This window comes from Propithecus coquereli, unplaced genomic scaffold, assembly GCF_000956105.1.
Source record: "Propithecus coquereli isolate 6110/MARCELLA unplaced genomic scaffold, Pcoq_1.0 Scaffold171, whole genome shotgun sequence".
In the NCBI taxonomy this organism is placed as follows: Eukaryota; Metazoa; Chordata; class Mammalia; order Primates; family Indriidae; genus Propithecus; species Propithecus coquereli.
The window spans coordinates 7,358,277-7,383,671 of NW_012141747.1; the positions used below are offsets into that span (position 1 = coordinate 7,358,277).

The following is a 25,395-nucleotide window of genomic DNA, read 5'->3' on the forward strand; positions in this document are numbered from 1 at the left end:
GATAAAGTAAAAATATGCTGAATTTCTTACTTTAATGGCAGGGTAAGCAAAAGACCTTGTTTGGCTCTGACTTTGATAATTAGAGAAACATAGGTTAAAATATATGTTTCGTTAATTTGAAAGCTAACATGGGTACCGAACACAGGATGCTTATTTTCCAAATCACTGCAGAAGACAAAGCAAAGAAGATAAACAAGGGGCCAGAAGTTAGTGTAATCAGAAGCAGGCCAAAGAACAGGTCAGAAAGCATGTTCTCAGAGGACTCAAAGACACTCCAGTGCCATTTTTTTAAGTGTACCCACAGTGTGGCTGGGAGAGCTGCTTAACCAGCCCCAACTGCCAGTTGCTCCTTGGTTTGCAAATTTCTCCAGGATTGATTCCCCAAATCTGCTTCCTATTAATTGTGATACCCCTTTCTAATTTGTGATATCGCCTCATCTAATTTGGTTCAATTCAAGACCCCTTTCCCTCCCTGGAAGATTAATGCTTTGATGTTGAACCAAGTTGATCTGGTAATTTCTTAAAAACATTTCCACTACAATGTGATCTCTTCACTCAGCCACAATAAGCAGTGGAGAGGCAGCTTCTGACACATTTCCATGGCAGAGGGCCATAAATCCCTCCAGCTCCCACCTCTGGAAGGTGGGGGATTAGATTTAAATTGGGTTATAATATGAAATGAAAGAGGTTTCAATCCTCCTAGTAAAAGCACAGACTCTCAGGTAGGATTAGACTGCACATTTTGTACAGAAACAAATCTAATTATATACATGTATATACATCAAAACAAAAACTGATTTTTTAACTGATTTTAAAAAGATGAGTAAATACATATCAGGCAACAGCAAGATATTTTCAGATATCTTTTAGAAGGTTGGCATATTAGTTAGCTAGGGCTGCCATAACAACATACCACAGACTGGGTGCCTTAAACAATAGGAATTTATTTTCTCACAATTCTGGGGGCTGGAAGTCCAAGATCAAGTTGCCAACAGGGGTGGTTTACTCTGAGGCCTCTTTCCCTGCCTTGCAGATGGCCACCCTCTCGCTGCCTCTCACGACTGTGCATTCACAGCCCTGGTGTCCCTTCTTCTCATAAGGACACCAGTCGTATTGAGTCAGGGCCCCACTCGAACAGCCTCATTTTAACTGAATCACCTCTTTAAAGGCCCCCCCATCTCTAAATGTGGTCACACCCTGAGATACTGGGGATTGGGACATCAACATGTGAATTTAGAGGGACAAAATTTAGCCCATAATAGTTGGCAATATTAATCTTAAAAAACAGGATTCAAAAGCACTAAACAGTACAAAGCCAAAATGATGAGCATGTATGTGCCAAATGACATATTATCTATAGTATCCAGCTTCTAAGATGGTCCCAAAAATCCTACCTCCTGATAGTCATATGCTTAGGTAGTCCTCTCCCACACTGTACCAGCGAAAACATGGCGATTTCCATCTGGGTTACTCTGTTGCTTGCGTTCTCTCTCTCATCACTCCCTCTGAGCAAAACCATGTCATAAACATGCACTATAGAGAGGTCCATGTGGCAAGGAACTGAAGCTTCCTGCCCACAACCACACAAGTAATCTTGGAAGTGTATCCTGCAGCCCCAGCCAAAGCTTCAGAAACGGCGTGCACTGGGGCGGTCGACAGCTGGCTGCAACTTGGGAACCTGGAGCCAGCACCACCCCACTAAGAAGCTTCTGGATTCCTGGGCTTCAGAAACTGTGTGAACAATGAATGCCTGTTGTTTAAATTGGCTAAATTTGGGAGCAATTTGTTACACAGCAATAGATAACTAATCTGGATTTGGGAACCTGAAAGATTGGTGCTGATGCAACAAAAATCCAGTTTTGGAACTGGGCAATGAGCTTGGAGAAAAGTATTAGTGGAAACCCAAAATTCCTTAAAGAAATTCTTACTAGAAGCCTTATGGTCTTTGATAGAACTATGGGTGAGGACTTGCAGGAAAGTGAGGTAAATATTATTGGAAACAAGAGGAAGTGGAGCCTTGTAATATAGGGCAGAACTGTAGTAACACAGTTATGTGGAAAGTAGAAAATGTACCCAATCAACTAAGCCATCTAGCTAAGGAGATGTCCAGCCTCAGTGCTGGAAACACTGCCTGCTTTCTCACTGTGGCTTATAGTAACGTGGAGAAGAGAGAGAAAAACCTAAAGGGGACAGTGTTTAACATTAAGGAACTTGTACTTGATTTGGTTTTGAAGACTGCTGAGTTCTCCGTGGGGTACATGTGTTGGTTTCCTAGGGCTGCTGTGACAAAGTACCACAAACAAGGTGGCTGAAAACAACAGAAATGTGTTCCCTCACAGTTCGGGAGGGTAGAAGTCTGAAATCATGGTGGCAGCCAGGCCATATTTCCTTTGAGACTCTGGTTGAATCCTTCCTTGCCTCTTTCTAGAGTCTGGTGGTAGCTGTCGATCTTTGTTATTCCTGGGCTTGTGGCTGCATCACTCCTGTCTCTGCCTGTGTCATCACATGGCATGTGATGTCTCCCTGTGTGTCTCTGTCTTCTCTTCTTGTAAGGACACCAGTCATGTGGGATCAGGGCCTGCCCTAATTACCTCATCTTAACTTGATTACATCTGCAAAGACCCTATTTCCAAATAAAGTCACATTCACAAGTACCAGGGGTTAGTACTTCAACATATCCTTTTGGAGGACACAATTTAACCCATAACAGCAAACAATGCTAAAATTAAAAAAATTAAGAAATGGCTTCAAAGCAAAGATATAATTCAGGATACCCTCCGAAATGCATAATCTAAGCATAAAGCCCAAAGGGTGACTGTAAAATCCTTTAAGAATTGAGAAAGATCAAAGATGAGTCTTCAGTCATGCAAAAGACCTTCTGAAGAGATTAAGGGTACGTCTCACAGACTCCCAATCAAACTATAGAGCTTCTAGGAAGCTTAAGGGCATTGTCCTTCAGCCTTCTCAACACCCCATGGGCCTATGTCAATGAGATTTGTAGGTGTAGCTTTCATCTAATGGAGTGAATCCCCAATAAGATTCACAGGAGATGCACAAAATTTTTAAGAGAATTATACCAGCCAAACATCTTTTAGCTGTGCAGAAAGGTACAGAGACAACACAAAATGAATAGAGCCACCAAGCTTCTACAGTCAGGAAGCAAGCTGAGAAAACCACCCAGCTACAAACATGTGCTACCTTTCATGAAAAAGTAAGGATGCCTCAGAGGGAAGAACCAAGAACCCAGAGGGTGGAGCCAAGAGCCATGGAGAATAAAACTGGGCATGAGTAGGACTGTGTCCTAATCAAGGAACGTCAGACATTGGCCCAACTGGACTTCAGAATTCATATGGACCACTGACACTTGTGTTCCTCCTATTTTCTTTTTTTTTTTTGAGCAAGGATATATATAGCAGTTATCCTATCCTGTCTCACCATTGTAAGTTAGCTGCATGTGGGACAGATAGCTTGTCTCTTTACTTAATAGCCTTCAAATTGAGAGGAACTGTACTTACATAACAACACCTCTGGAGTCTCAGCTGCACCTAGACTAAATGTAGCCAAAAAGACTCTTGATTTTGAGCTGCTGCTGTAACGGTATAAAACTTTTATGGGCCTTGAGAAGGTGTGAGTATGTTTTTAGAGGAATGTGAATCATTGGGGGCGTAGGATGGGCTGTGATGGCCAGGCTGCAAGACGGCCTTCAATGGTCCCTGCCTCCTGCCTCCTGCACCTTATATGGTGCCCACATTGTATCAAGGTTGGTCTGAGATTGGGTTATAAAAGGCTGTGGCTTGTGCCTTAGTTTCTCTCTCTCTTGCATTTTTTTTTTCTCTCTCTCTCTCTCTCTCTTTTGGTGAGGGAAACCATGTCATGAGCAGCCTGTGTGGCAAAGAACTTCTTGCCAAAAGCTATGTGAATGAGCTTGGAAGTGTTTTCTGCAGCCCTAGTTGGCTCTTCAGAGACTATGGGGCCTGGAACAGGCAATAACTTGACTGCAACCTGATGACACAGCCTGAGCCAGAAGGGCCCAAATGGGACATGTCCAAATCGTTTATTTTTCCTGACGCTTTATTTCTCCAACTTTCTATCTTTTTATCCTCAGGGTTTGGAAGTCTATCATCTTCTTCTCATATTTTCCTTTTACTGATACAGGTTGAGTACCCCTTATCCAAAATACTTGGGACTAGAAGTGTTTTGTATTTTGGATTTGGCTTTTTTGAACTTTAGAATATCTGCTTTATGAGTATCCTGAATCCGAAAATCTGAAATCTAAAATGCTCTAATGAGCATTCCTCTGAAAATCTCATCAGCACTTAAACATTTTCAGATTTGGGAGCATTTCAGAGTTTGGATTTTTGGAATTGGGGTTCTCAATGTATATTAGAAAAATAGGTCCACTGTAAAATATTTACCTTTAATTTTATTTTTGGCATGATATTAGATGCTCTCTGGTACTTTATTAAATTTTCAAAAGTTGCTGGAAGTAGTATAGCTCATGCCTGTAATCCCAGCACTTTGAGAGGCCGAGGCGGGAGAATCACTTGAGGCCAGGAGTTCAAGACCAGCTGGGCAACACAGCAAGAACTCCTCTCTGCAAAAAGTAAAAAAAAATCCCAGTGCAGTGATGCGTGCCTATAGTCCCAGCTACTTGGGAGGCTGAGGTGGGAGGATCGCTTCAGCCTGGGAGTTTGAGGTTGTAGTGAATTATGATTGCACCACTGCACTCTAGCCTGGGTGACAGAGTGAGACCCCATCTCAAGAAAAAAAAAATAGTAGTAATAATAATAAAGTATCAGAAGTATTTTTTTGCTTATAGTTATTTTCTGTCAAAGAACAAATTGTCCATTTTTTGTAAATATGTATTTTCTGATTTTGAGAGAAGAAAACCTTTACACACATGAGTGCATTGTCCAAACATTAAGCATTTGGTGTGGTGAAAAAAAATACAAGGGTTTTAGAATCAGATAATTAGGTCATATCACTTCTGAGCTTCAGCTTCCACATCTGTAATTTGGAATAATAAGAGTGGGTACACTTCAAACTTGTTGCAAGGATGGGATAAGATAGAATATGTAAAAAAGCATTTTTAAAAAAATTTATGTCTAATTATTTTAGTTGCTACCATTAATTTAACCATTTTTATGGTCAATTCAATTACATATTCATTGAACACAGATAGTTTTCTAGGGCTACGAGAAGACCCACAGATTATTTAGATATGCTCCTGCCTTGGGATAAATACGTATCTAGTTTTAGCCCAAGGCAAAATAAAATACATGCTAAATTAAAACAAAACCTACAAGCTTAGAGGAAGAATATGGACTTCTATATTTTAGCTTGCATTTTTGGCCCAGCTTTCTGTTCAGCTAGTAGCATGCTGGCTTCTGTCTACCTGCATTAGTTTGCTGTATCTTAAAATAAGATGATTCTGTTCAATAATTTGAACATCTGACCCAAATGGAGTCTGGACAAAGTCTTTGGACAGTGTCCAAGGGAGGATGATTTCATCTAGAATTCCAAGATCTCCTAAAAATAACCCCGTGATTTGGCTTAGAATCTTTAAAAGAGGCAAAAACACAAGTGGGCTTCAGAAATCTGCTTTTCTTCTTAGCTTTTTAGTAACGTTCTTTAATTTTCTTCAAAAGCACATTTTACTTTAGAGATGCTTGGCCACCCTTCTCAGCACTCTGGAAGCCCATCTGCCTCTTACCCTGGAGCGAGTGCTAAGGGGTAGCAGTTCAGGGTCAGAGTTAGAGAATTGAGAAGAAGACCCCTGAGTCTTCGTGAAAGAATAAACCTTTGCTGTCAGCTGATAATACATTCCCCTCCTTGGAATAGCCAGAATTTTACTCAAAATGGAACCGGCAAATGCCCTTCTCTTGGTGCATCGGTGCCCATGGAGGTGCCCAGCCCTTGGATTCTGCACTCTCCAGTTTTCCAAAATCTTGTTGCAAACAACTACTCATCAGAGTTGCTGCGTCATTTCCCCATTAGTGGGAAGAAAAAATAAACCAATAAGAAATGTCTTGTCACCTGAGAATATTCTGTTAGGAAATTCTGTCATTCTATGGAGTAAATCTATGGAGAAAAAGATAGACTTTCAGTAATCAATATGTTTAACAGACAGCTCTTTATTTTCCAATGTGCATAACAAAAATTGGGCAGATGGAAGGATGAGCATAAAATAGCTCTAGTTTGCCAGGGTTAATTCCTGTTCTGTCTCTCATCACCTGTAATATTCTCGCATCACGCCAGTGCCTCCCACTTCAGAACATAGAAGAATCACCTGGGAAAGATGGATTTCAAAAATCTGATTCAGGTTTCCCTCCACCACACTGCAAGTCTGAATCTAAAGGAAAAGGAAAGTGGTTTGCAAATGAACATCATAAATTATCCTCAAAGTCCAGGGGCAGTAAACTCATTTGGAAACAACTACCCTAAATTATTTTTTTCTCATTCAGAATTGGAGATTTGGATGGAGAATTGGTAGGGGCTGGAAATCAGATTATTAGAAATATAACTTTCTAGAGCTTCCTGTATAGAAAAATTACCGTCACCCACAGTTTTTATTGTTGTGGTGAGTGTGCAACCTGATTACTTTGTGTGTGTGTGACTTTAAAGCTGTTAATTTAGATCTTTAAGTCATGATAAAAAGCACAGTACTTCTATAAAGGCTGTCTTTCTAACAGATTCTGCTGCTCTTCTGTTTGTTATAATTTTAGACTGACAGTGTTTTTGCTCGGGTTACCTGGTCGGGGGTTGGAATCTCACGTACTTTCTCATCGGTGGAAAATGCAAGCTGTGTTGGTGATTGGATGGTACACAGATGGCAAGTGCCTGGGAAAAGGCCAATAGAATGTCCATCAATCAGGGGTTTCCAAGAGCTTTTTGGTCAGGTGGTGGCTGGAGATCAGGAAAGAAGCTGGGAAATGCCATTGTTTGAACCCAGAGAGAAAATCCAGTGCTGGTTCGTGGTTAGGGACAGGGAACAGAGAGTGATAATAGCAGCTGGTCAGTGCTTGTTAGATTTTTAAAAACCAATCCAGCAGCCTAAATGGCAGATATTTTACAAAAAATCTCATGGCACAGAAATGTCAAGAGCTTTGTTCCAGAGACAGATTATCAAAGACGGGAAATAGGATTAGAAACCAAATTTCCTGAGTTCATAGTTTTCGTTGAACTCGATGCATTTTCTTCCTCCTGTGGTGGGATTGGGAAGACCACCTGGGGGAGGAGCCCTCTTTGCATCTTCAGAGCATGGGTGGCTGCCTGTAGAAAGGCTGCGTGTGCAAAAGTGAGTCTCGCTGTCTGCTGAGTGGTGCTTGCAAGTTCTGTAATGGGGATCATTCCCATTGCTCCGTGAGAGATAAGGCTTAAAAGCCTGAAACTACAGAGAGAGGGAAAGGGTGACGTCACAGTATGGTGGCTCAGGGATAGATGGTCCTCTGGGGAGACCCAGGCGTGGAAAGGTGGGAAGACTCGATGCAGATTGTGCCCACGTCGCAGGTGTACAGTGCTCCCTAGCCTTAGCGTGGCACTTCCCGCCTTGTTGTGGCTGATTGTAAAAAATGTTCCTGTTTCATGTTGTCTTCTGCTCCCTTGCTCCCTTCCCCAGACAACAGTTAATATTAGGAGTTGCATTTTCTCTGCTTCCTCTTTTTTTTTTCCTTCACTTCTTTCTCCAGCTTTCTCTCACAGACAGCACTCTTAAATTCTCTTTCTAGGGAAACCTATTATGGAAGGAAATGGAAAGGAAAGAAGGAAGGGGAAGTGAAGGAAAGGAAAAGGAGGAGGAAGTTCTACTCCTGATAATTACATGCGAGAGCTGGAAGGGAACCTTGGGGTCATATAGTCCAACCCACTCATTTACAGAAAGGCAACCCGAGGACAAGAAAATTAATGGTTTCTTCATGGTCCCAAGGTCCCAATAAAAGGGATTGCCTAAGGACTCAAGCTAAAATTAAAAGAGACTAAAGGCAAATCAAAATAGATTGTTCCTGACAAGCATAAAACCAAGCCTCCACAAAATCAAGTTTATCTGCTAGTGTTTTAACTGTGTGCTAGAGTAAAACACAACACTTTTCAGAGGATGATAACAGGATACAGAATCGGTATCATAGTGTCCAGTATGCAATACAATATTACCAGATATGTGAAGAAATAGGAATATGTGATCCTTAGTCAAGAGAAAAATCATTCAATAGAAAAAAACCCACAAATGACCCAAATACTGAAATTAGCAGACAAGGGCTTTTTAAAAAATATGATGAATTTATTAAAGAGTAGGCAGGAACATATGGATATAATGGATAAGGAGATAGGAAATTTCAGAAGATTTCTGGAAACTGTAAAAAAAAAATCAAATAGGAATTCTAGAATTGAAAAATACAATGCTATTAATAAAGAAATTAGTTGGAGGGGATTAACAACACACTGGACACAACCAAAGAACATGTCAGTGAACCTGAAGACTGGTTAGTAGAAATCATTTGAATTAAATCACAGGGAGATTTTTGAAAGATTAAAAGATTAAAATAATACAGAATATATTTTTTGTTGACAATGGAATTAAATTATGAATAAATAACAAAAACATATCTACAAAATCTCCCAAATATTTCGATATTAAGAAGCACATTTCTAAATAACCTGTGAATTAAAGAAGGAATCACAAGGGAAAATGGAAAATATTTTAAATTGAATGATAATGAAAACACACTGTACCAAATTTTGTGGGGTACAGCAAAAGGAATCCTTGGAGGGAAATTTATAGCTTGAAATGCTTATTTTAGAAAATAAAAAGGGTTTTAAATAAATTATGTAAGCTCCACCTTAAGACACAAGAAAAAGAAGAGCAAAATAAGTAGAATAAAGATAACAACAGTGTTAAAGAGAAATCAGTGAAATAGGAAACAAGCTATAGAGAAAATCAACAAACTTAAAAGTTCATTCTTTGACATTACTAATAAAATTGATTGATCCCTAGCAAGATTGGTCAAAAAAATAAGTAAATAAAAGGAATAAAGTGCAAACTAACAACATCAAGAATGAAATGGGACATCATAACATCATAACATATAGGACAGACATCACACTACAATAAGAGAATATTATGAACAACTTAATGCAAATAAATTCAAGAACTTAGAATAAATTTCTGGAAAAATACAACTCTCAAAAGCTAACAAAAAAATGTAAGATCTAAAAATATACACTAAATGAATTTAATTTGTAATGGAAACATTCCTGCAAAGGAAGCTCCAGGTCCAGATGGTCTTACTGTTGAATCCTATCAAACATTTAAAGACAAAATAATACCAGTCTTACATAAAACTCTTTCAAAATCCAGTTTAAGCCTGATACCAAACATTAATAAGTACAGTACAAAGAAAAATATCACAAATCAATATTTTCTATGCAAATAGATGAAAGTACATAATAAAATACTAATCATTAAATCCAGCAATATATAAAAAAGGAAAATACATCATAACCAAGTGGCATTTATTCCAGGAATGCAAGGTTGGTTTAACATTTAAAATATGAGTCAATGAAATTTACAATAGTAACAAAATAAAGGAGAAAAATACAGGATTATATCATGTGGAAAAAAATTTTGATGAAATCTAACATAAGTTTATGATAAAAAGTCTTAGAAAACTAGGAATAGAAAGGAATTTCCTCAATTTTGGAAGAGCACATCTACAAAAAACCTATAGCTAACATGAAGCCTAATAATGAAATATTACATGCTTTCCTCCTAAAGATAGAGAACAAAGCAAAGAATGTCCTGTTGACCACTTTTATTTGACATTGTACTAGAGGGCCTAGCCTGCAACAAGGCAGGAGAAAAGAAATAAAAGAATTTAACAAACAAAACAAAACACTACCAGAATTAATAAATCAATATAAGGCTTTAGCATACAAACTCAATATCTAAAACAAATTTTGTTTTTATATGCTATCAATAAATAACTGGAAAATAAAATTCAATTTACAATAGCATTAAAAAACATGAAGTTCTTAGGAATATATTTAACAGTGAAACCAAAACATGTAAGATCTGTACACTGAAAACTACAAAACATACAGCTAGTAATTGAAAAAGGCCTACGTAACTGGAGAGTATGCTGTGTTTTGTGTATGGGAAGAGTCAACATCGCTGTGATGTTCAGATTGGTCTGTAGATTCAGTGCCATCTCAATCAAAATCTCAGCAGGAGTGTTTGTAGAAACTCACAAGATGATTTGACAATTGATATGGAAATGAAGATGGCCTAAAATAGTCCAAACCACTTTGAAAAAAGTTGAAGAAATGTGGGGCTTGTACTACCTGATCTCAAAGCTTGTGCTGATGCTTCAATGGTCCAGACATGTGGTGTCGGCATAAGAATACACAGATAGATCAACGGAACACTACAGAGTCCAGACATCAACCCACACATATGTTCACTTGATTTTCGACAAAGGTACGAAGGAAATTCAGTGATGAAAGGATCACTTTTCAATAGTGCAGGAAACAGCCAGATATCTGAATACAAAAAAAATGAGCTGTGACCTGTTTCCCACATAATACACAACAGTTAATTTGAGACTGATCATACACTCATGTAAAAGGGAAAACTATAAAATCCTCAGAAGAAAACATAGGAGAATATCTTTGGGAAGATTTCTTAGAAAGACACAGAAAGTAATAATCATTAAACTAAATATTGATAAATTGGATGTTTTTCCAAAAGTAAACTTTCTGTTAGCTAAAAGGCACCCTTTAGGACATACAAAGGCAAACTATAACCTTGGGGAAATTATTTGAAATACGCACATCTGACAAAACTTCTATCCAGAATGTATAAAGAACTCCTACAATACAATATGAAAAGACACAATCCATGAAAAATTATTCAAAAGACTTGAAAAGACACTTCATAAAAGAAGATTTAAAAAATGGCTAATGAGCACAGGAAACTTTGCTTAATATTATTAGTCATCAGGGAAATAGAAATTAAAACCACAGTGAAATACCATTGTGAAATACCGCACCCACCAAAATGGGTAAACTAAAATGATTGACAGCACTCAGTTCTGGCAGTGACACAGAGTCAACTGAAACTCTCCTGGCAGTCTAAAATGGCAATGACCACTCTAGAACACAGCTGGGCAGTTTCTGATAAGGTTAAATGTATGACCCAGCAATTCCCTCCCTAGATATTTAGCCAAGAGAAATGAGAATATATGCTCACAAAAAGACTTGTACAGGAATGTTCATAGCAACTTTATCAATATAATAATAACCAAACACCAGGAGCTGTGAACCAAATGTTCATCAACATGGGACTAAATAAACAAATTGTGATATAGTTCATATAATGGAATACTACTCAGCAACGAAAAGGAATAAACTATTGCTACATGTAACGTAACGACATATATGAATCGTTGTAAATATACAGACACGTTTTGTGAAAGAAACCTGACATAAAAGGGTTAATGCTATATAATTCCATTCATGTGACATTCAGGGAGGGGCAAAACTAGTTGATGGTAACATGGTGATCACGGTCAGAGTGGGAGAGGTGGTGCTGCCGGGGGAGCACAAAGAGGTGTGGGAAATGCTCTGTATCTTGATCTGGGTGGTTCCATATATATGTAAACAATCACTGGGCCGTAAACTTAAGATTGACGCATGCTACACGTCTGACTGTATGTGTTTTATACCTCAGTGAAAACATTTAAAGATATAACTTGAGCAGTGCCTTACATCAGTTAGGTTGCTTGTATTACAGGCACTTTCTCTTTTTATGTAAGAAACTGGAAACCTAGACATCCAGAACAGGAGGCCTCAGCTGCTGAATCTTCATATGCCAAGTGGGGGAAAGAAGCAATGGTTAATGACAACAGCTAACATTCACCACTTGGCAGTTCCGGGCCAGGCTTCATGTTAGGCACTTTTCAGTGTCACACCGAAATATAGCCGCGGGTGCCTGGGCTGGCCAGCAGCGTGGAATCCGGACAGCACAGTGACAGACAGTGGGGGTGGTCTGAGCCAGCGACCAGGGTCACAGAAGTCTGGCAAGAGGTGAGTTGTGGGGGGCTGGCCAGGAAGGCCCTAGAGAGTCTGGATGCTCTATTCATCGGGGAGGATAGACCCCAGGAAGCAGAGCCCTGGCGACACAGTGAGGAAGGGCTGGTCATGGACAGCTGGGCAAGTTGCCAGACAGCATAAGGGGACAAGACGGAGCACAGTGTCAGAGACAGGCAGATCTATGGGGATGTGTGCCAAACTCTGGGATCGTGATTGAAGAGCATATTGTTGAAATGACATTTTTCTAGCTTACTGTACACGGATTTTTAGTGAGTTTGACTTGGGGTAAGTGACTGAACACTATACTAGTTTCTTGAAGTTCCCCCTGGTCAGGGAGTGGACCCATCCTGGGGCTGGGCACTTTTGGAGATGATAGTACTGGGGTACACAGGAATGATCCCATTATACTATTTCATCCTGCCTGTCACAAGGCCAGTGGGCAGCTTTATCACAGGCATTTGTTGAGTTCCTGCCATGGCGAGTTGCTGCTTGGAGCACGGTGTATTGCCGCACAGCCGGCAACCTGATTGTGGGACTCAGAAAAAGGAACTGATAAAGTTGTCAGACCGCCTGCCCTCGCCGTTTCTGCGAAAGCTCACAGTGGCCAGCCTCCTGCCTCCAGCAGTGCTGTGAGGTGAAACTTTTGTGACCAGAGGCTAAGCTGGGGCAGTGGCCCCCAACTGGGACAAGGCAGTTAGGGTCAAGCACACAGGTGACATGTGGCCTTGGGACACAGCATTAGTGCAGAGAAGAAAGTCAGACCCCACCCTGTCAAGGGCTGAGCTCTCGCGAGGGCACTGCTGACTCCAGCCTTCCAGCTTAGTGGCTTGGCCGTGACCGAGGGCCACTCACTGACCTAGAGTTCCACAGGGCAGTTCTGGGTGACCTGCTCAGACTGCTGTCCCTGCTGCCCACTCAACAGCACCTCAGGCAGTTCAGACAGCCTTGTTTAATTATTGTGTTTAATCCCTGATAGTTGCTTCACTCCTTACTTGCAAATATCTCGGGTCCCCACCCCACCACGTGCACAGAAGCTCATGAGTTGTCTTGAAGTTCTGAAATGTGTGCAGGTTTTAGAATTCCTGAACTCTTACCCAAAAATATAAGCCCCTTAGTGACAGCGAGATAAACAAAAATGCTTAGCTGAAGCTTCATATATATATTTAAATGAACAATTAAGGAAAAAGAGACCTGTAAACGTTTTTATTTCCACTGCCTAGGTCCTTGTTTGAAAAGTGCAGCTCTGCAGCCACTTGCTGTGTGCCAGGTGCTGTGCTCTGGACGTGAGAATGACTAAGACACAGTCTCTGTCCTCAAGGAGCTCTCGGTGTGGGCGGGATGGGGGCAGTAACACTGGGCAGGGGGGTGCAGGGAGAGGGTGTGGGGCCCGGGCTGCCCTGTTCTGTGGGTTGGGGCTGGCCTGGCTGTGAGACTGGAGCCTAAAGAGTCTCAATTATAAATGACAGAGCAGGCCACGCCCCATCATCCCCAGGCAGGGAGTGGGGCCGGCGTCCAAGGGAGGGCTGGGGATGTCAGCGAGTGCCTGGCACTTTCAACCTCAGCATCAAGCCAGCCAGCATCCCGGGTCGTGGGCCAGAGAGGATGGTGAGACAGAGTGGCTGTCTGTGCTCCCTGCGTGGACTGTGGACCTTCCTTCCATCTTTCCTGCGGGGGCCGTGGCCTCATCGCCCGGGTGTCACAGGAAGGTCTTTCCACTGCTGAAAGAGTGACCCGTTTGAAGGCCACAGTAACCAAGGCTGGAAGAGGGAGGCTGCAGCACGAGCTGGGGTGGCAGCAGAGACCAGAGAGGCAGTCAGTGGCACTTGGGGCGGTTTGAGGGGGGAAGCAGGAGGAAGAGAAGGGGCCCCGTGGCTCAGGCTTCCTGCTGGGAAGATAGGATGCCATTAGTGGAGCTGGAAACTCAGAGCCCTCGGGAGCCCCAAATTGCAGGGGTTTAGGGCCTTTCATGCCAGGCCCCCCTTCACTTGATTCACCCCAAATCCCCTGTGGGGTGGGCTTTCTGCACGCCGTACCCATCGCCTTTCCCAAGAAAGCCTCCCGCAGCTGCCGCATGGGCCTAGCACCAGCTGAGCTGCTGCAGAGATTCAGGAAACAAAGATCTTGAGGACTAATTTCTTTCCCATATTAAATGTCCATTTTTCTGCCTTATGTCAGCTTTAAGCAGTCACCAAGGGCAGTCAGGTTCCATAACACAGTCTTCAGCTGAACGTGAAGATCATATTATTGAAACAAGATCTTTCTAGCTGACCGTACTCCAAATGCATGCTTTGGTGCCTGTAAAATCTATTTAAGGCCTCCTGATTTCCCCCTTCTGTTCCTCCATCCACCAGAACAGTTAAGGAGGAACTTTTAAAATGAGGAAGCTGTTAAGAGAGGGAGAAGGTATCAAACATTGTTATTGGAAATTATCGAGATCGATTTCAGGAGCATGGAGTTCAAATGTGCACTAGATGACCAAAGAGAATATATCATCCAACAATCATTTTCTGTTCTCAAAGGCTCAGTAATGAAAAGCAGGCCCTTCATTTGACAAGAAAGGGGAAAAAGACGAGAAATTGGGAAGTAATATATTCAATTATAGAAGCCCTTTGCCAAGACCCTATTGATTTCATGTTCTGACAATTTCAGTTAAGCCTCCACAGGGAAAAGCTTCAGAAACAGGTGGGATCAAACACATGCAGATTCCCGCTGCTGGCACTCTAGTGTGTGACAAACATGGTCGCGTTTTCACTAGGAATGGACTCTGTCCTTGGGGTGTGTTCACATTGCTGAGCCCCAGACCAGAACTTGGACAGTGTCAGTGAGAGAAGAGGCTGCAGAGGCCCTAGTGGACCCCATGGCTGCCATGCAGTGAGTGGCTGACCCTCTCTACTCAATTTACACTATTTCTCTACCCTCCAAATCCAGTTTCTTTTCCACTCCCACCTGGTGCATCCACTTCTACTCCCACCACCCATCTGCAGGAGGGGCTTCCTTCATGTGGTCGTTGGTCCTGGCAGGCTCCCAGTACTGTGCTGGGTGCTTGGGTGGTCACAGTCCTGCCCTGGTCAGAGCAGTGCTCCCATGGCAGCGCTGCCAGGGCTTCCATGGTGGATGTGCCAGCTTGGTGGGAGCCCAGAAGAGGGCACCTGAACCATTCTGCAGGAGGTGGAGATGGTGGGAGACTTCCTGGAAGAAGTGACATTCTCGAAACCAGGAGGAAGGAGTCAGGTAGAGGACGAGGGAATTGTGGTGGAGAGAATTCCACATATAAATACCTAAAGCAAGAAAGGGTGGTGTGTGTTCTTGAACAGGACACAGTTAAAGATAGAGAAAAGCTGTATGTGTCATTGTGCATTTGTTGAGAACCTACCCTGCACCAAGCACCGCTGGGCAAGATGATATTTCTGCTGCTGTGGACCAGGCTGTCCAGTAATGGAGACCCCTGTGTGAACCACGGTGTGTGTGCTAACACAGCTGTGCTGAGCCAGCTCTTCTGGGGCCCAGAAACGAGGAGGGGCAGCAGGGGTTCCCCAGAAAGATCATACTCTTTGGAGCTAGATCTATGTTCCAGGGACAGTTACTGGACTCTTCTGAGACTCCTCTGTAAAAATGAGGATTTCTTCCTTATTCAGGGCAAGCACTTTAGTGCACGTGCTTGGCACATGGAACGTGCTCAGTATGTCCTGGTTGCTGCACCCCTTCATACTATCATGTCACCCATAATTTTGGCATTGCGTTTTTCTAGGAAAATGTGTTGTGAACCCAGCCTTGCACACCAGGAGCACACCTCCCCAGACAAGGGCTGTTGCACCTGCTCTGCTTTGTAGAGGTGCCACTTGCCACCTTCCGAGAGAGGAGAGATTCTGGTGCAGTTAAGGCTGGTGCAGAGCTGGGGACAGGCAAGGGTTGGGGGTGGAGTGGGGATGAGGCAGCAGAGGAGAGCACCCTGAGTCTCCCTGGGCCTGAGCACCTCCCTGAGCCTCCGAGACCAGACCAGGCCCTGCAGCTGGCCCCAAGTCCAGGACACAGTCCTGTCTGGGGCATTCGGAGGACACTGACTTCTCCTTCTCATAGGAGATGAGCTGGACTGTAGACATAGGATGCCCCCTGTGTCCTTTCTCCCGTATTTTTTTCATATGTAGCGGGATGTTGAGTGAGGTTTGTTTATCCTGCTCTCTTGAAATTGTAGCTCATGTTCAAAGCTTAGGGCAAAGGTGCAAAGAATCCCACATTTCCAGTTCAGAAAGCCACCAATGAGCCGCCAGCTGCTGGACCCAGACACCCTTGCTGTCTGGGACACTCTCCTTGAGGACAGACCAGCATCTGCCCCTCAGTGCAGGAAGAGGGTGTTGGCTTTTGGGGGGGGCAGAATTCAGAAAGAGAGGCTACTGGTGGAGAGGGGAGGGCCCTCTTCCTGAAGCCACGCAGAGGAAACCAAGTTTAATTAGGACAAAGATCTAGAGAGAAAAGGGAGAAATCATTTGGGACACAAACACATGAGAGTAGAGTGAAAGAGGAAGCAGTTGAATTAACCCAGGAAAAAAGATAGAACGACGCGAGGGAAAAAGAGATCGAAATACAGAAATAAAAATACAAAAAGATGAAAAAAAAGAAACAACCCTGGAAAGGCAGAAAAAAATACAGAAAGGCAGAAAAATATAGAAAATTAAAAATATAGAAGAATGAACAAGTGGATTAAGTAAGCTCAGGAAAAAAATAAAAGACAGAAAGAAGAACTGATCTAGACCAGAGAGAGAGAGAGAGAGAGATGAAAAAATTTAGAGTAGAAAAAAATAGAAAGACATAAAAAATATAGAAAGAAAAATACAGGAAGGCAGACAAATATATAAAGACCACACACACGGCACACACACACACTCAAAGACGGAAAGTCAAACAGGAAGAGAGACAGGAAGGCGGTGATGGGGGCTGAGCAGGTGAGGAATGGTCCCTTCCTGGCCCTGGCCCGCCCAGGTGGGCATTGTATCTGATACCCCCGAGGCAAGCTCCTGGGGACCGTGGGGAAGGCAGCCTTGTGTTCTGCCCACATCGACCAGTGTGGTCACAGAGAGATGTGGGCAGGATGCGGCGGGCCCCCAGGCCTCACAACCAGGGCTGGGCGGGAGGCAGAGGCCACCCAGGATCTGCAGCAGCCGGGGTGAGGCCAGGCACGCGCTCTGCTGGAGGGGCCGGGCTGGAAGCCCAGGCCACAGGCGACAACTACTACAGAAAGGAGAAAGAAGGTGAAGGAGAAGGAGAAAGAAAAAGGACTCTGTGTCCTGGGAAGATTTGGCTTGCAGCATTTCCCATGACTTTCCGAAGTGGTTGTCGCCTGGGCAGGGCTCAGTCCCCTGGACCAGTCTCGTGATGGCCCGCTGCAGACAGCGGGAGAAGCTCTCCTGAGGGCAAAGTGCAGAAAGTAGGGAAGAAATCATAGTTTGACCTACTTTTATTTATCTTTAAAAAATGTTTAAAAATACCTGCATATGGTATTATCCTCCGTGTGTGACAGGCGTAATTTAAGATGTGCGACCCCTGATGTGTCACAGAAGCTGACATCCAAGCTCAGTGAGGGTTCTCTCTGCCAGGCATGGGTGCTGCTGCTGGTCAGGACAGGGCTCTTCTTTCCTCCTGATGTCATCCTGTATCCACAGCGAGATTAAAGGGGAAGGGACAGATTCCAGAATAAGCACGGTACAATAATCCACAGGACATACAGATGAATCTGGGGCTGGGTACACGGGGAGGGATTTTTAAATGCTGCCAAGGACAGGAGCCTGAAGGATTCAGAAGGCGGAAGCACAGAAGTGATGACATGCAAAAGGCCTGATGCCTTTGACAGAGGATCCTGTGCTCAGGTTTCTGCTTGTCCTATTTACAGCAAAAAATGGAACGTCCACAGGGACGTCTGCAGCCCATGGAAGAGGTGTGGGGCTATAAATTTGCCTTTTCTACAATTTAATACAAATGGAATGATGTAGTATACAGTCTTTTGTATCTGGCATCTGTCACTTACCAAAATGCTTTTGAGATCCATCCAAGTGGTGGCGTGCATCAATAGTTGGTTCCTTTTTACTGTGAAGTAGAATCCCTTTGTATGAACGTATACTATTTATTTACCCATTAACCGGGTGGTGGATATATGGATTGATTTTCATTTTGGTATTATGAGTAAAGCTTCTGTGAACATTTTCATACAAGTCTTTATGTGGGCATATGTTTTTATTTATCTTGTGTAAATACCTAGGAGTGCAATGGCTGAGTTCTACTGTAGGTATGTATTTAACTTTATAGGAAACTGCCAGACTGTTTCCAGAGTAGCCGTAAAGTTTTGCATTCCCACCAGCAACGATTTCTAGTTGCTCCACATCTTTGCCAATGCTTGGTCTTGCCAGTCTTACTCATTTGAGCCATTCTAGTGGGTGTATGGTGGTATCTCATTGTGGTCTTGATTTGCATTTCTCAAATCTTTTTCATGTGTTTATTTGCCATTCATTTAGCCTCTTTGGTGAAGTGTCTGTTCAGTTTTTTTGTTCATTGGTTAAACTGGATTGTTTTCCTACTGTTGAGTTGTAAGATGTCTTTGTAAATTCTGTTTAGAAGTCCTTTAACAGCGGTCCCCAACCTTTTTGGCACCAGGGACCGATTTCATGGAAGACAGTTTTTCTATGGAACAGGGTGTGGGGGAGATGGTTTCAGGATGATTCAAGCACACTGCATTTATTGTGCACTTTACCCTGTAGTATATGATGAAATGATTATGCAACTCACCATAACGCAGAATCAGTGGGAGCCCTGAGCTTTAGCTTTATAGTAAATCTTAAAATCAGGTAGTGTGAATCCTCCAAATTTTTTTTCCCTCAAAATTGTTCAGACTACTCTAGGTCCTGTGTATTTCCATACAAATTTTACAATCAGCTTGTAAATTTCTACCACACACAAAAAAGAGTCTGCTGGCTTTCACTTTGATTGGCATTGCGTTAAATCTATAGACCAATGTGAGGAGAAGTGACATCTTAGCAATATCAAGTTTTCTGACCTAAGAACACAGCATATCTCTCCCTTTATTTAGGTGGTCCTTTTCGATTTCCTTCTACAATGTTTTTTAGTTTTCATTTATAGTTCTTGAATGTACTTGTAAAATGTATTCTTAAGTATTTCATATTTTTAACGCTATTGTAAATGGCATTTTTATTTTGAGTTCCAGTTCATTGCTAGAATATAGAAACACAATTTGATTTTTGTATATCAGTCTTGAACCTTGTGACTTGTGTTTAATTTACTTATTAGTTCTAGTAGCTTTACTATATATTTCTTAGGATTTTTCTACTTAGACAATCACATCTTTTTGAATGAAATTAGTTTTACTTATTCCTTGCTAATCTCTATGCCTTTAATTTCCTTTTCTTGCCTTATTGCCCTGGCTAGAACCTTCAGGCCAAAGTTGAAGCAAGTGGTGACAATGGACATCCTTATCTTCTTCAAGTTGTACTTAAGGAGAGCACTCAGCCTTTGAGTAAGATGTTAGCTGAGATTTTTTGTAGATCCTATGTAAAGAATAAATATTTTTAACTGGCTATGTTGTTGCCCACATCTATTTGAGGTTTTTCTAGAAAAGAAGGGGGAGTGGATATAGGCGTCCACCATGGGGAAGGTGTTTCCTCATGTGCTCAGCTCTGTGCCTTAGCTGTGTGATGATTTATTAGGAAATAGGCTTATCTTTTCATTAGAGGCTTTCGGTGTGGGATGTTTTTTACATTAAATGTGACCATGTGTGATCATATGTCTTTATAAATAGTATGTTTGGGAGGGGCAGGTTTTGCCTGGGAACTGACTCACCCTCAGTCCATTGGGAGGCAGTGTAGCCCATGGTTAGGAGTGTGGGCTCAGAAGCCTGGGTGCCTGGTCTGAACCGAGCTCTGCAACCTTAGGCAAGTTACTGAACCTTTCTGCCTCAGGGTTTCCCACTTGCAAAATGAAGATAGCAACGAAACCTACCTCTGGGGCTTCTGAAGACTAAATGAGCAAATGGAATTAAGTGCTTAAAACAGTGCCTGCTGCCTGGAGCATTTTAAGGACTCAGTTTGCATAAGGCTATATTTACACACTGATTTTTAGTAGAAGGTTTATTGCCCAAAGTGAAGCACAACCATATCTTTTTAAAAATCTTCTGTTCTGAAACCTCATATTAAGGTGTTTTTTTTTTTTTAAGATGGGAAGGTTGATTTCTGTTGTTTTACAATATTGTTTGTGCAATAAGCGCATTTTAAAATCGTGTGCATTGCATGGGCAATTACAGGGTTATAATTGTGGGCAGTGACCCTCGTGAAGTTTAACCCTGTCTCTACACTTGGAGGCCGATCTGGAGTTTGACCTTCTGACGTATTCATCTTGATCACTTGACAGTGAGATGAACTGTGGCCCCAGCTCTGCTCCTGGGTCAGCCTCAGTGGGTGTATGGACCACTGTGAAGCCCCCAGGTGGCTTCAGCCTATTATTTCCTGCCATTAAATTCTAATTCAAGGGGACAGAGGCGTCTCAGACAGTTGCTTTCCTGGGCATCTGTTGCAGGAAGGCTGCCTTTCCATCGACATGCTCCGAGGCCTGGGTGCACTCCTTCCTGTCTGGGGTGGGTCTGAAACTGAGGTGGGGGCCACTGCCAGCAGGGATGACGTTACTGAGCCCACAGCAACACCGGGATGTTGACATATAAGGAAAAGCACTTAGGAGCTGCTGGCAGGCCTTCAAGGGGCCTTTCCCCTTCACTTGAACTTGTTTCTTCTTTTTCCCTCCTACTTTCTGAGGGGTGCAGTCGCAGCCCACTCTGCAAAGGGCCGTCTGCAAGATTTTCCCACATGACGTCCTTTTCTCAGGCAGATTCTGCATTGTCCAGCCAGTTGTCTGTGCCTGGTTTTCTCCTAATCAGGCCAGTAATAATTTACTCTACACACTGAATTTTTTTAAAAAAATTAAAAAGTACCCTCAACGCTATTCGCACACATCTGCACAGCATTTTATTCTTCCCTGCCTCCCGTGCAATGTTGGGGAGCAGTCAGCGCGTGATTAGGAGAGCCTGCCCACCGGTGTTTCCTGGCGTTATCCTGTACAGCGCGAAAGGTAGAGTTTCGGCACCTCCTTCCAGAATTTCCAGGAGCATTTGGCCAGCTCCTGTCCTCCCCCTGCCAAGGATTTCCACAGGCTGTTCCCTGAGAGTTGCATGCCTTCGCTACGCCTTTTCGGTTGTAATTGTGGCACCGATGCAGAGAGATACTGATGCAGGGACTGAGACTGACATTATCTTCTTTCTCAACTGTCAAGAGATGCCCTGCTTAGGTGTGGAACCCGAGGCACATATGACATCGTCCTCCAAACCGTGCCCGCCGCCCCAGGTGATCGTGCTGAATTATACATGGGTAGAGGCTTTCTGCAGCGCTTGTTTTCCACTGGAGCACAAAGCTCTCTGTTACAGGAGGGATTTGCCACAGCAGGTCCTCCAGGCCCTGCAGAAACTGCAGAGCTATGGGGAAGCAGGTTACTTTCCAGCTGAGAGGGCTCACCAGGGTGTGAGTTTAAAACAAATGGGAAGCAGAGACATCGAGTGTAACTTTCTATTTGAGTGTTATTTCCACACAAAAAATTACCAAACATTTAAATATCAAACCATTAGGTTTTCGAAACAAAGAAAGGCAAGAAGGAACAAAGAAAAAATCAGAAGTTTAACTCTCTTCTCTGGTCAGATAAGAATCTGCCTTTAGCGCCTCCTAAGCGACTGTTAACTACTAATTTTGTGATTCAGCACCTTTTTCTTCTCCGTGTATCCTCTTCATTCTTATTTCACTCCATTTCTATTTCCTCATTTCCCTCCAACTCAAAAACACAAAGCAAAGAAAAAAGACTCCCTTTATTAGAGCGATGGAAAGACCATCTCACACAGAGTAGACCCACAAAAGCTGTTGGTTAGATGAATAAATGATGTCACCTTACTGTGGCTTCTGTTTCTACGTTTATCACACGTGGCGACCACCCAGTGCCAGTTCTTGAGAGGTAACAGACATTCCAGAAACACTTTGAAAACAAATGGAAGCACGACCACAATGGAAGGAAGGAAGGACGGAAGGAGGGCTGGTTGTGCTGACGGTTAGATCCAAGCAGTTAGTCCTGGGATTTTGCACCCTTCGGGCAGTGAGTGACCCGATTAGAACAGCCTCACTTTTCTGTGCACGTGCCCTCCCCTTCACGTTGTTTCTCGAAGGTCTGCCGCCGCTCAGGAATTGGCAACGGGTAGTCCCACATTCGATATGTGTGAGGAATTAGTATAAACTTGGAAACTGGACTCACAGGACGTGTGTGACGTTTACTCACGGAACAAGTAGCTTTTGCCGCTCGCAGAGGCCAGCCCACTAGAGGCCCAGCACCGTGCCCGTGCTTAATCTTAAACATTTGGATATTTGCCGTCTGTCTTGCTGCTAAGCTCAGTTCTTTCAGAATATCACCAACAGGTATCTTTCTTACATCAATCTGACAGGTGGTGACCAAGAAGGAGGACTTTTTCAGTGCCTGGAACTCGTGTCTGCACCATGTGGCTTCCCTGTCTCTGGCGCACACTCACCGAGGTCAGTGGCTCCTGCTGAATGTTTGTGATTCAGTGACTCAGGGGTCTGCGGGTCATCTGGAAGCACAACTCTGCAGAGAAAGGACAGTCACCACACCTGCTTGAGGCCTCGTGTTGAATTTAGGGCCCCAAATAACTTATAGAGACTTAAAGCTTGTGGTAAATCAACTCTCAACTTGCTAGGAACACTGACCAAATGACACCACAAAGCCCGACGCTAAACCCATCAGGAACAGCTCACTTCATACAACCTGATAGTCGCAAATGGCACTAGACAGGAGCCAGTTGGCAAAACGCCGGCCTCTCAGAAGTGGCCCTCTGCCCAACGATGTCTGTCATTCCTAAATAAACAAATGGGAGGGCGTGTACACAGATAGAGCGAGGGTGTTTTAATAGGGCCACTGCCCGAAGAATTTTAAGTACCAGAACTACTTAAACCTAATCCTCCAGTTAGCAAGAAACTGGGTCAGCCTTTTAAAATAGTGGTTCTCAACCAGGGCGATTTTGCCCTGTAGGGGATATTTGGCGATGTTCGGAGACGTCTTTGGTCGCAGCGCTGCTGGAGCGTAGCGGGCAGAAGCCAGGATGCTGCTAAATACCGCAGCGTGCACAGGCCAGTCGCCCACGGCAAAGGCGTACCCAGCCCAAAATGTCAATAATGCTGAGACTGAGAAACCTGAATATTCGTTTTGGCCTCAATAGACCAAAATAACAACATTTTTCCATGACAGATTATCACTAAAATTAGTATTTAATCTCAAGAATCCTGTTTTATTTATCATCATGTCCTTACTATGTGGGGGGAAAGCATTAAAGGAGGAGGCCAGGTGCTTGCCGAGCTGGTTTGCTGTGTGGGTTTTCTACCACACAGGGTCACTGCTGACCCCAGGAGGGCTGGCTTTGGTGATCATCACAGCTCGCATCTCGGGTAGCGTCTCATGGGGCGGGTGATAAGGGCTCCTTGGTAAAGTCTGTTAAGGGTCAGGGTAGATATTAATATTAAGGCCAGTGACCCAGGCATGCCTGCATCTGACTCAACTGCCCAGCCTGGCTACCCCCTCCCTCCCCAACCAGGTAGTTCCAGAAGAACAAAGTGCCACATGATTAATAGCTGCAGGAATGCCTGGGCCCCTCCCTGCAGCTCAGAGGAGCGCTGGATTGGAGCAAGTGGTTTAGGCTCACACTGAGCTCGGCCCCTTCCCTCCCTCTGAGGACCAGCTCTTGGGACCTTGCGCCCTTGGGTAAGCGTCCTGACGTAGGGTTCAAGAGTAAGGGCTAGAATGAGAATGTGCCGAAAGCACAGGTTCCTCATGGGGACAGGAAGCAGGAGCCCCACAGGAACACCACCCCAGAGACCAGCCTTTGTACGGAGTGGCCGAACCTCTGGAATTACTGTGGCCACGTTAGCCAGCCTTCCTGATTCTGATTGAGTTCTACTCTCTACGCCCTGGGACGGGGGAGAGCATCAAGGAGAGGAACCAGGAGCATCAGTGACAGGGTGGAAGGTCCCTCCCCTGGGGGTCATTAGGTACAAGATTGGGTTCCCTCAGTTGCAGATCCAGAAATTTTAATTATTGCACACCCACAGTGTGTCAGGCTAGGGAAATTGACTCATCTTAATCAAACTCAAAAGTGACTGATATATAAACCTGAATGGCAGTTTATGCATCACAAATTAAAATCCAGCTGGTGAATTATCCTGACGTGCCCCATCTCTTCTATGGGCAAATCTCCATATGGAATTCAATTATAATTAGGAGGCTGCAGCAGGTTGCACCGTCTGGACGGCTCGTGCCCTCAGGCCTGGCTGGAGACCTGATTGTCACTGTGACCTGCTCCAGATCCTGGAGTCCACAGGGCCTCTACTTCCCTGGACTATTTTGGTGCACTTAGCACCAACCTCACCACTTTAATAAATTTGTGCAAACCAGCGCTCTTCATTGGTCGGTTATTTTTCCAGACTTCTTGATCAGGCTGAAACTTATCTGGGATATGAAATAGCACTCAAGACACCCTTTTTGCAGGCGAGCGTGTCTCAGGCCTTCCTGACCACTGTGTGTAGACTCGTGCTGGCTTCACTCTCAGGGGTGCGGTGTCCCAGGTGCTGGGGTCCCTTCCTCTGGGCCCCTGGGTACTGACCTCAGATATCACCCATCCTGGGACATGAGGGTGAACCATGTGGACTCCAGGTGAAAAGCTTCTAAACATTTCAAGATGTGATTAAGTTGGAAGGGGGATGGTCAAAGAAACATGACAGTTCAGCCTCAAGCCATTCAGCCTGTTCGTTGAGAGCATAATGGAGCTTAGTGTCAGGATTGAGAATGTGGGCTCTGGAGTCAGGTTATCTGGGTTCAAATCCTGACTTTACCTCTACCGGCTGTGTGACTGTGAGTGAGTTACTCAACCTCTCTGAGCTTCGGTTTCTCCTTCATTTATAAAATGTAGATATTATGCTATTTATGTCATGGGGCTATTGGAAGGATTGAGACAATGCTCCAAAGCTCTTACCTTAGCATGTGACCTATTGTTAGCATTCAATAAAAAAAATTACTATTAATTAATCACTACTCAATGAAAACCTTAGTTCCCATAGCCAAAGTAGAATATTTTGACCCTTGTTTCTTGAAAGGAAAAAAAAGAGGAAGATGAAACAGGTTAAATCTGAATGTAGGAGTTCTTAACACCAGGAGGAAACA

The 25,395-nt window shown here is 43.6% G+C and overlaps 1 protein-coding gene across 1 annotated transcript in view; it reads left to right on the top strand.

Moving 5' to 3' along the window:
* Nucleotides 1–25,395, top strand: part of ACOXL (acyl-CoA oxidase-like) — a 329,721-nt gene that overhangs the window by 237,138 nt on the left and 67,188 nt on the right. The window contains exon 15 of the mRNA XM_012641917.1: nucleotides 22,613–22,700. Coding sequence (XP_012497371.1) covers nucleotides 22,613–22,700 — 88 coding nt within the window. The remainder of the gene's footprint in view (nucleotides 1–22,612; nucleotides 22,701–25,395) is intronic.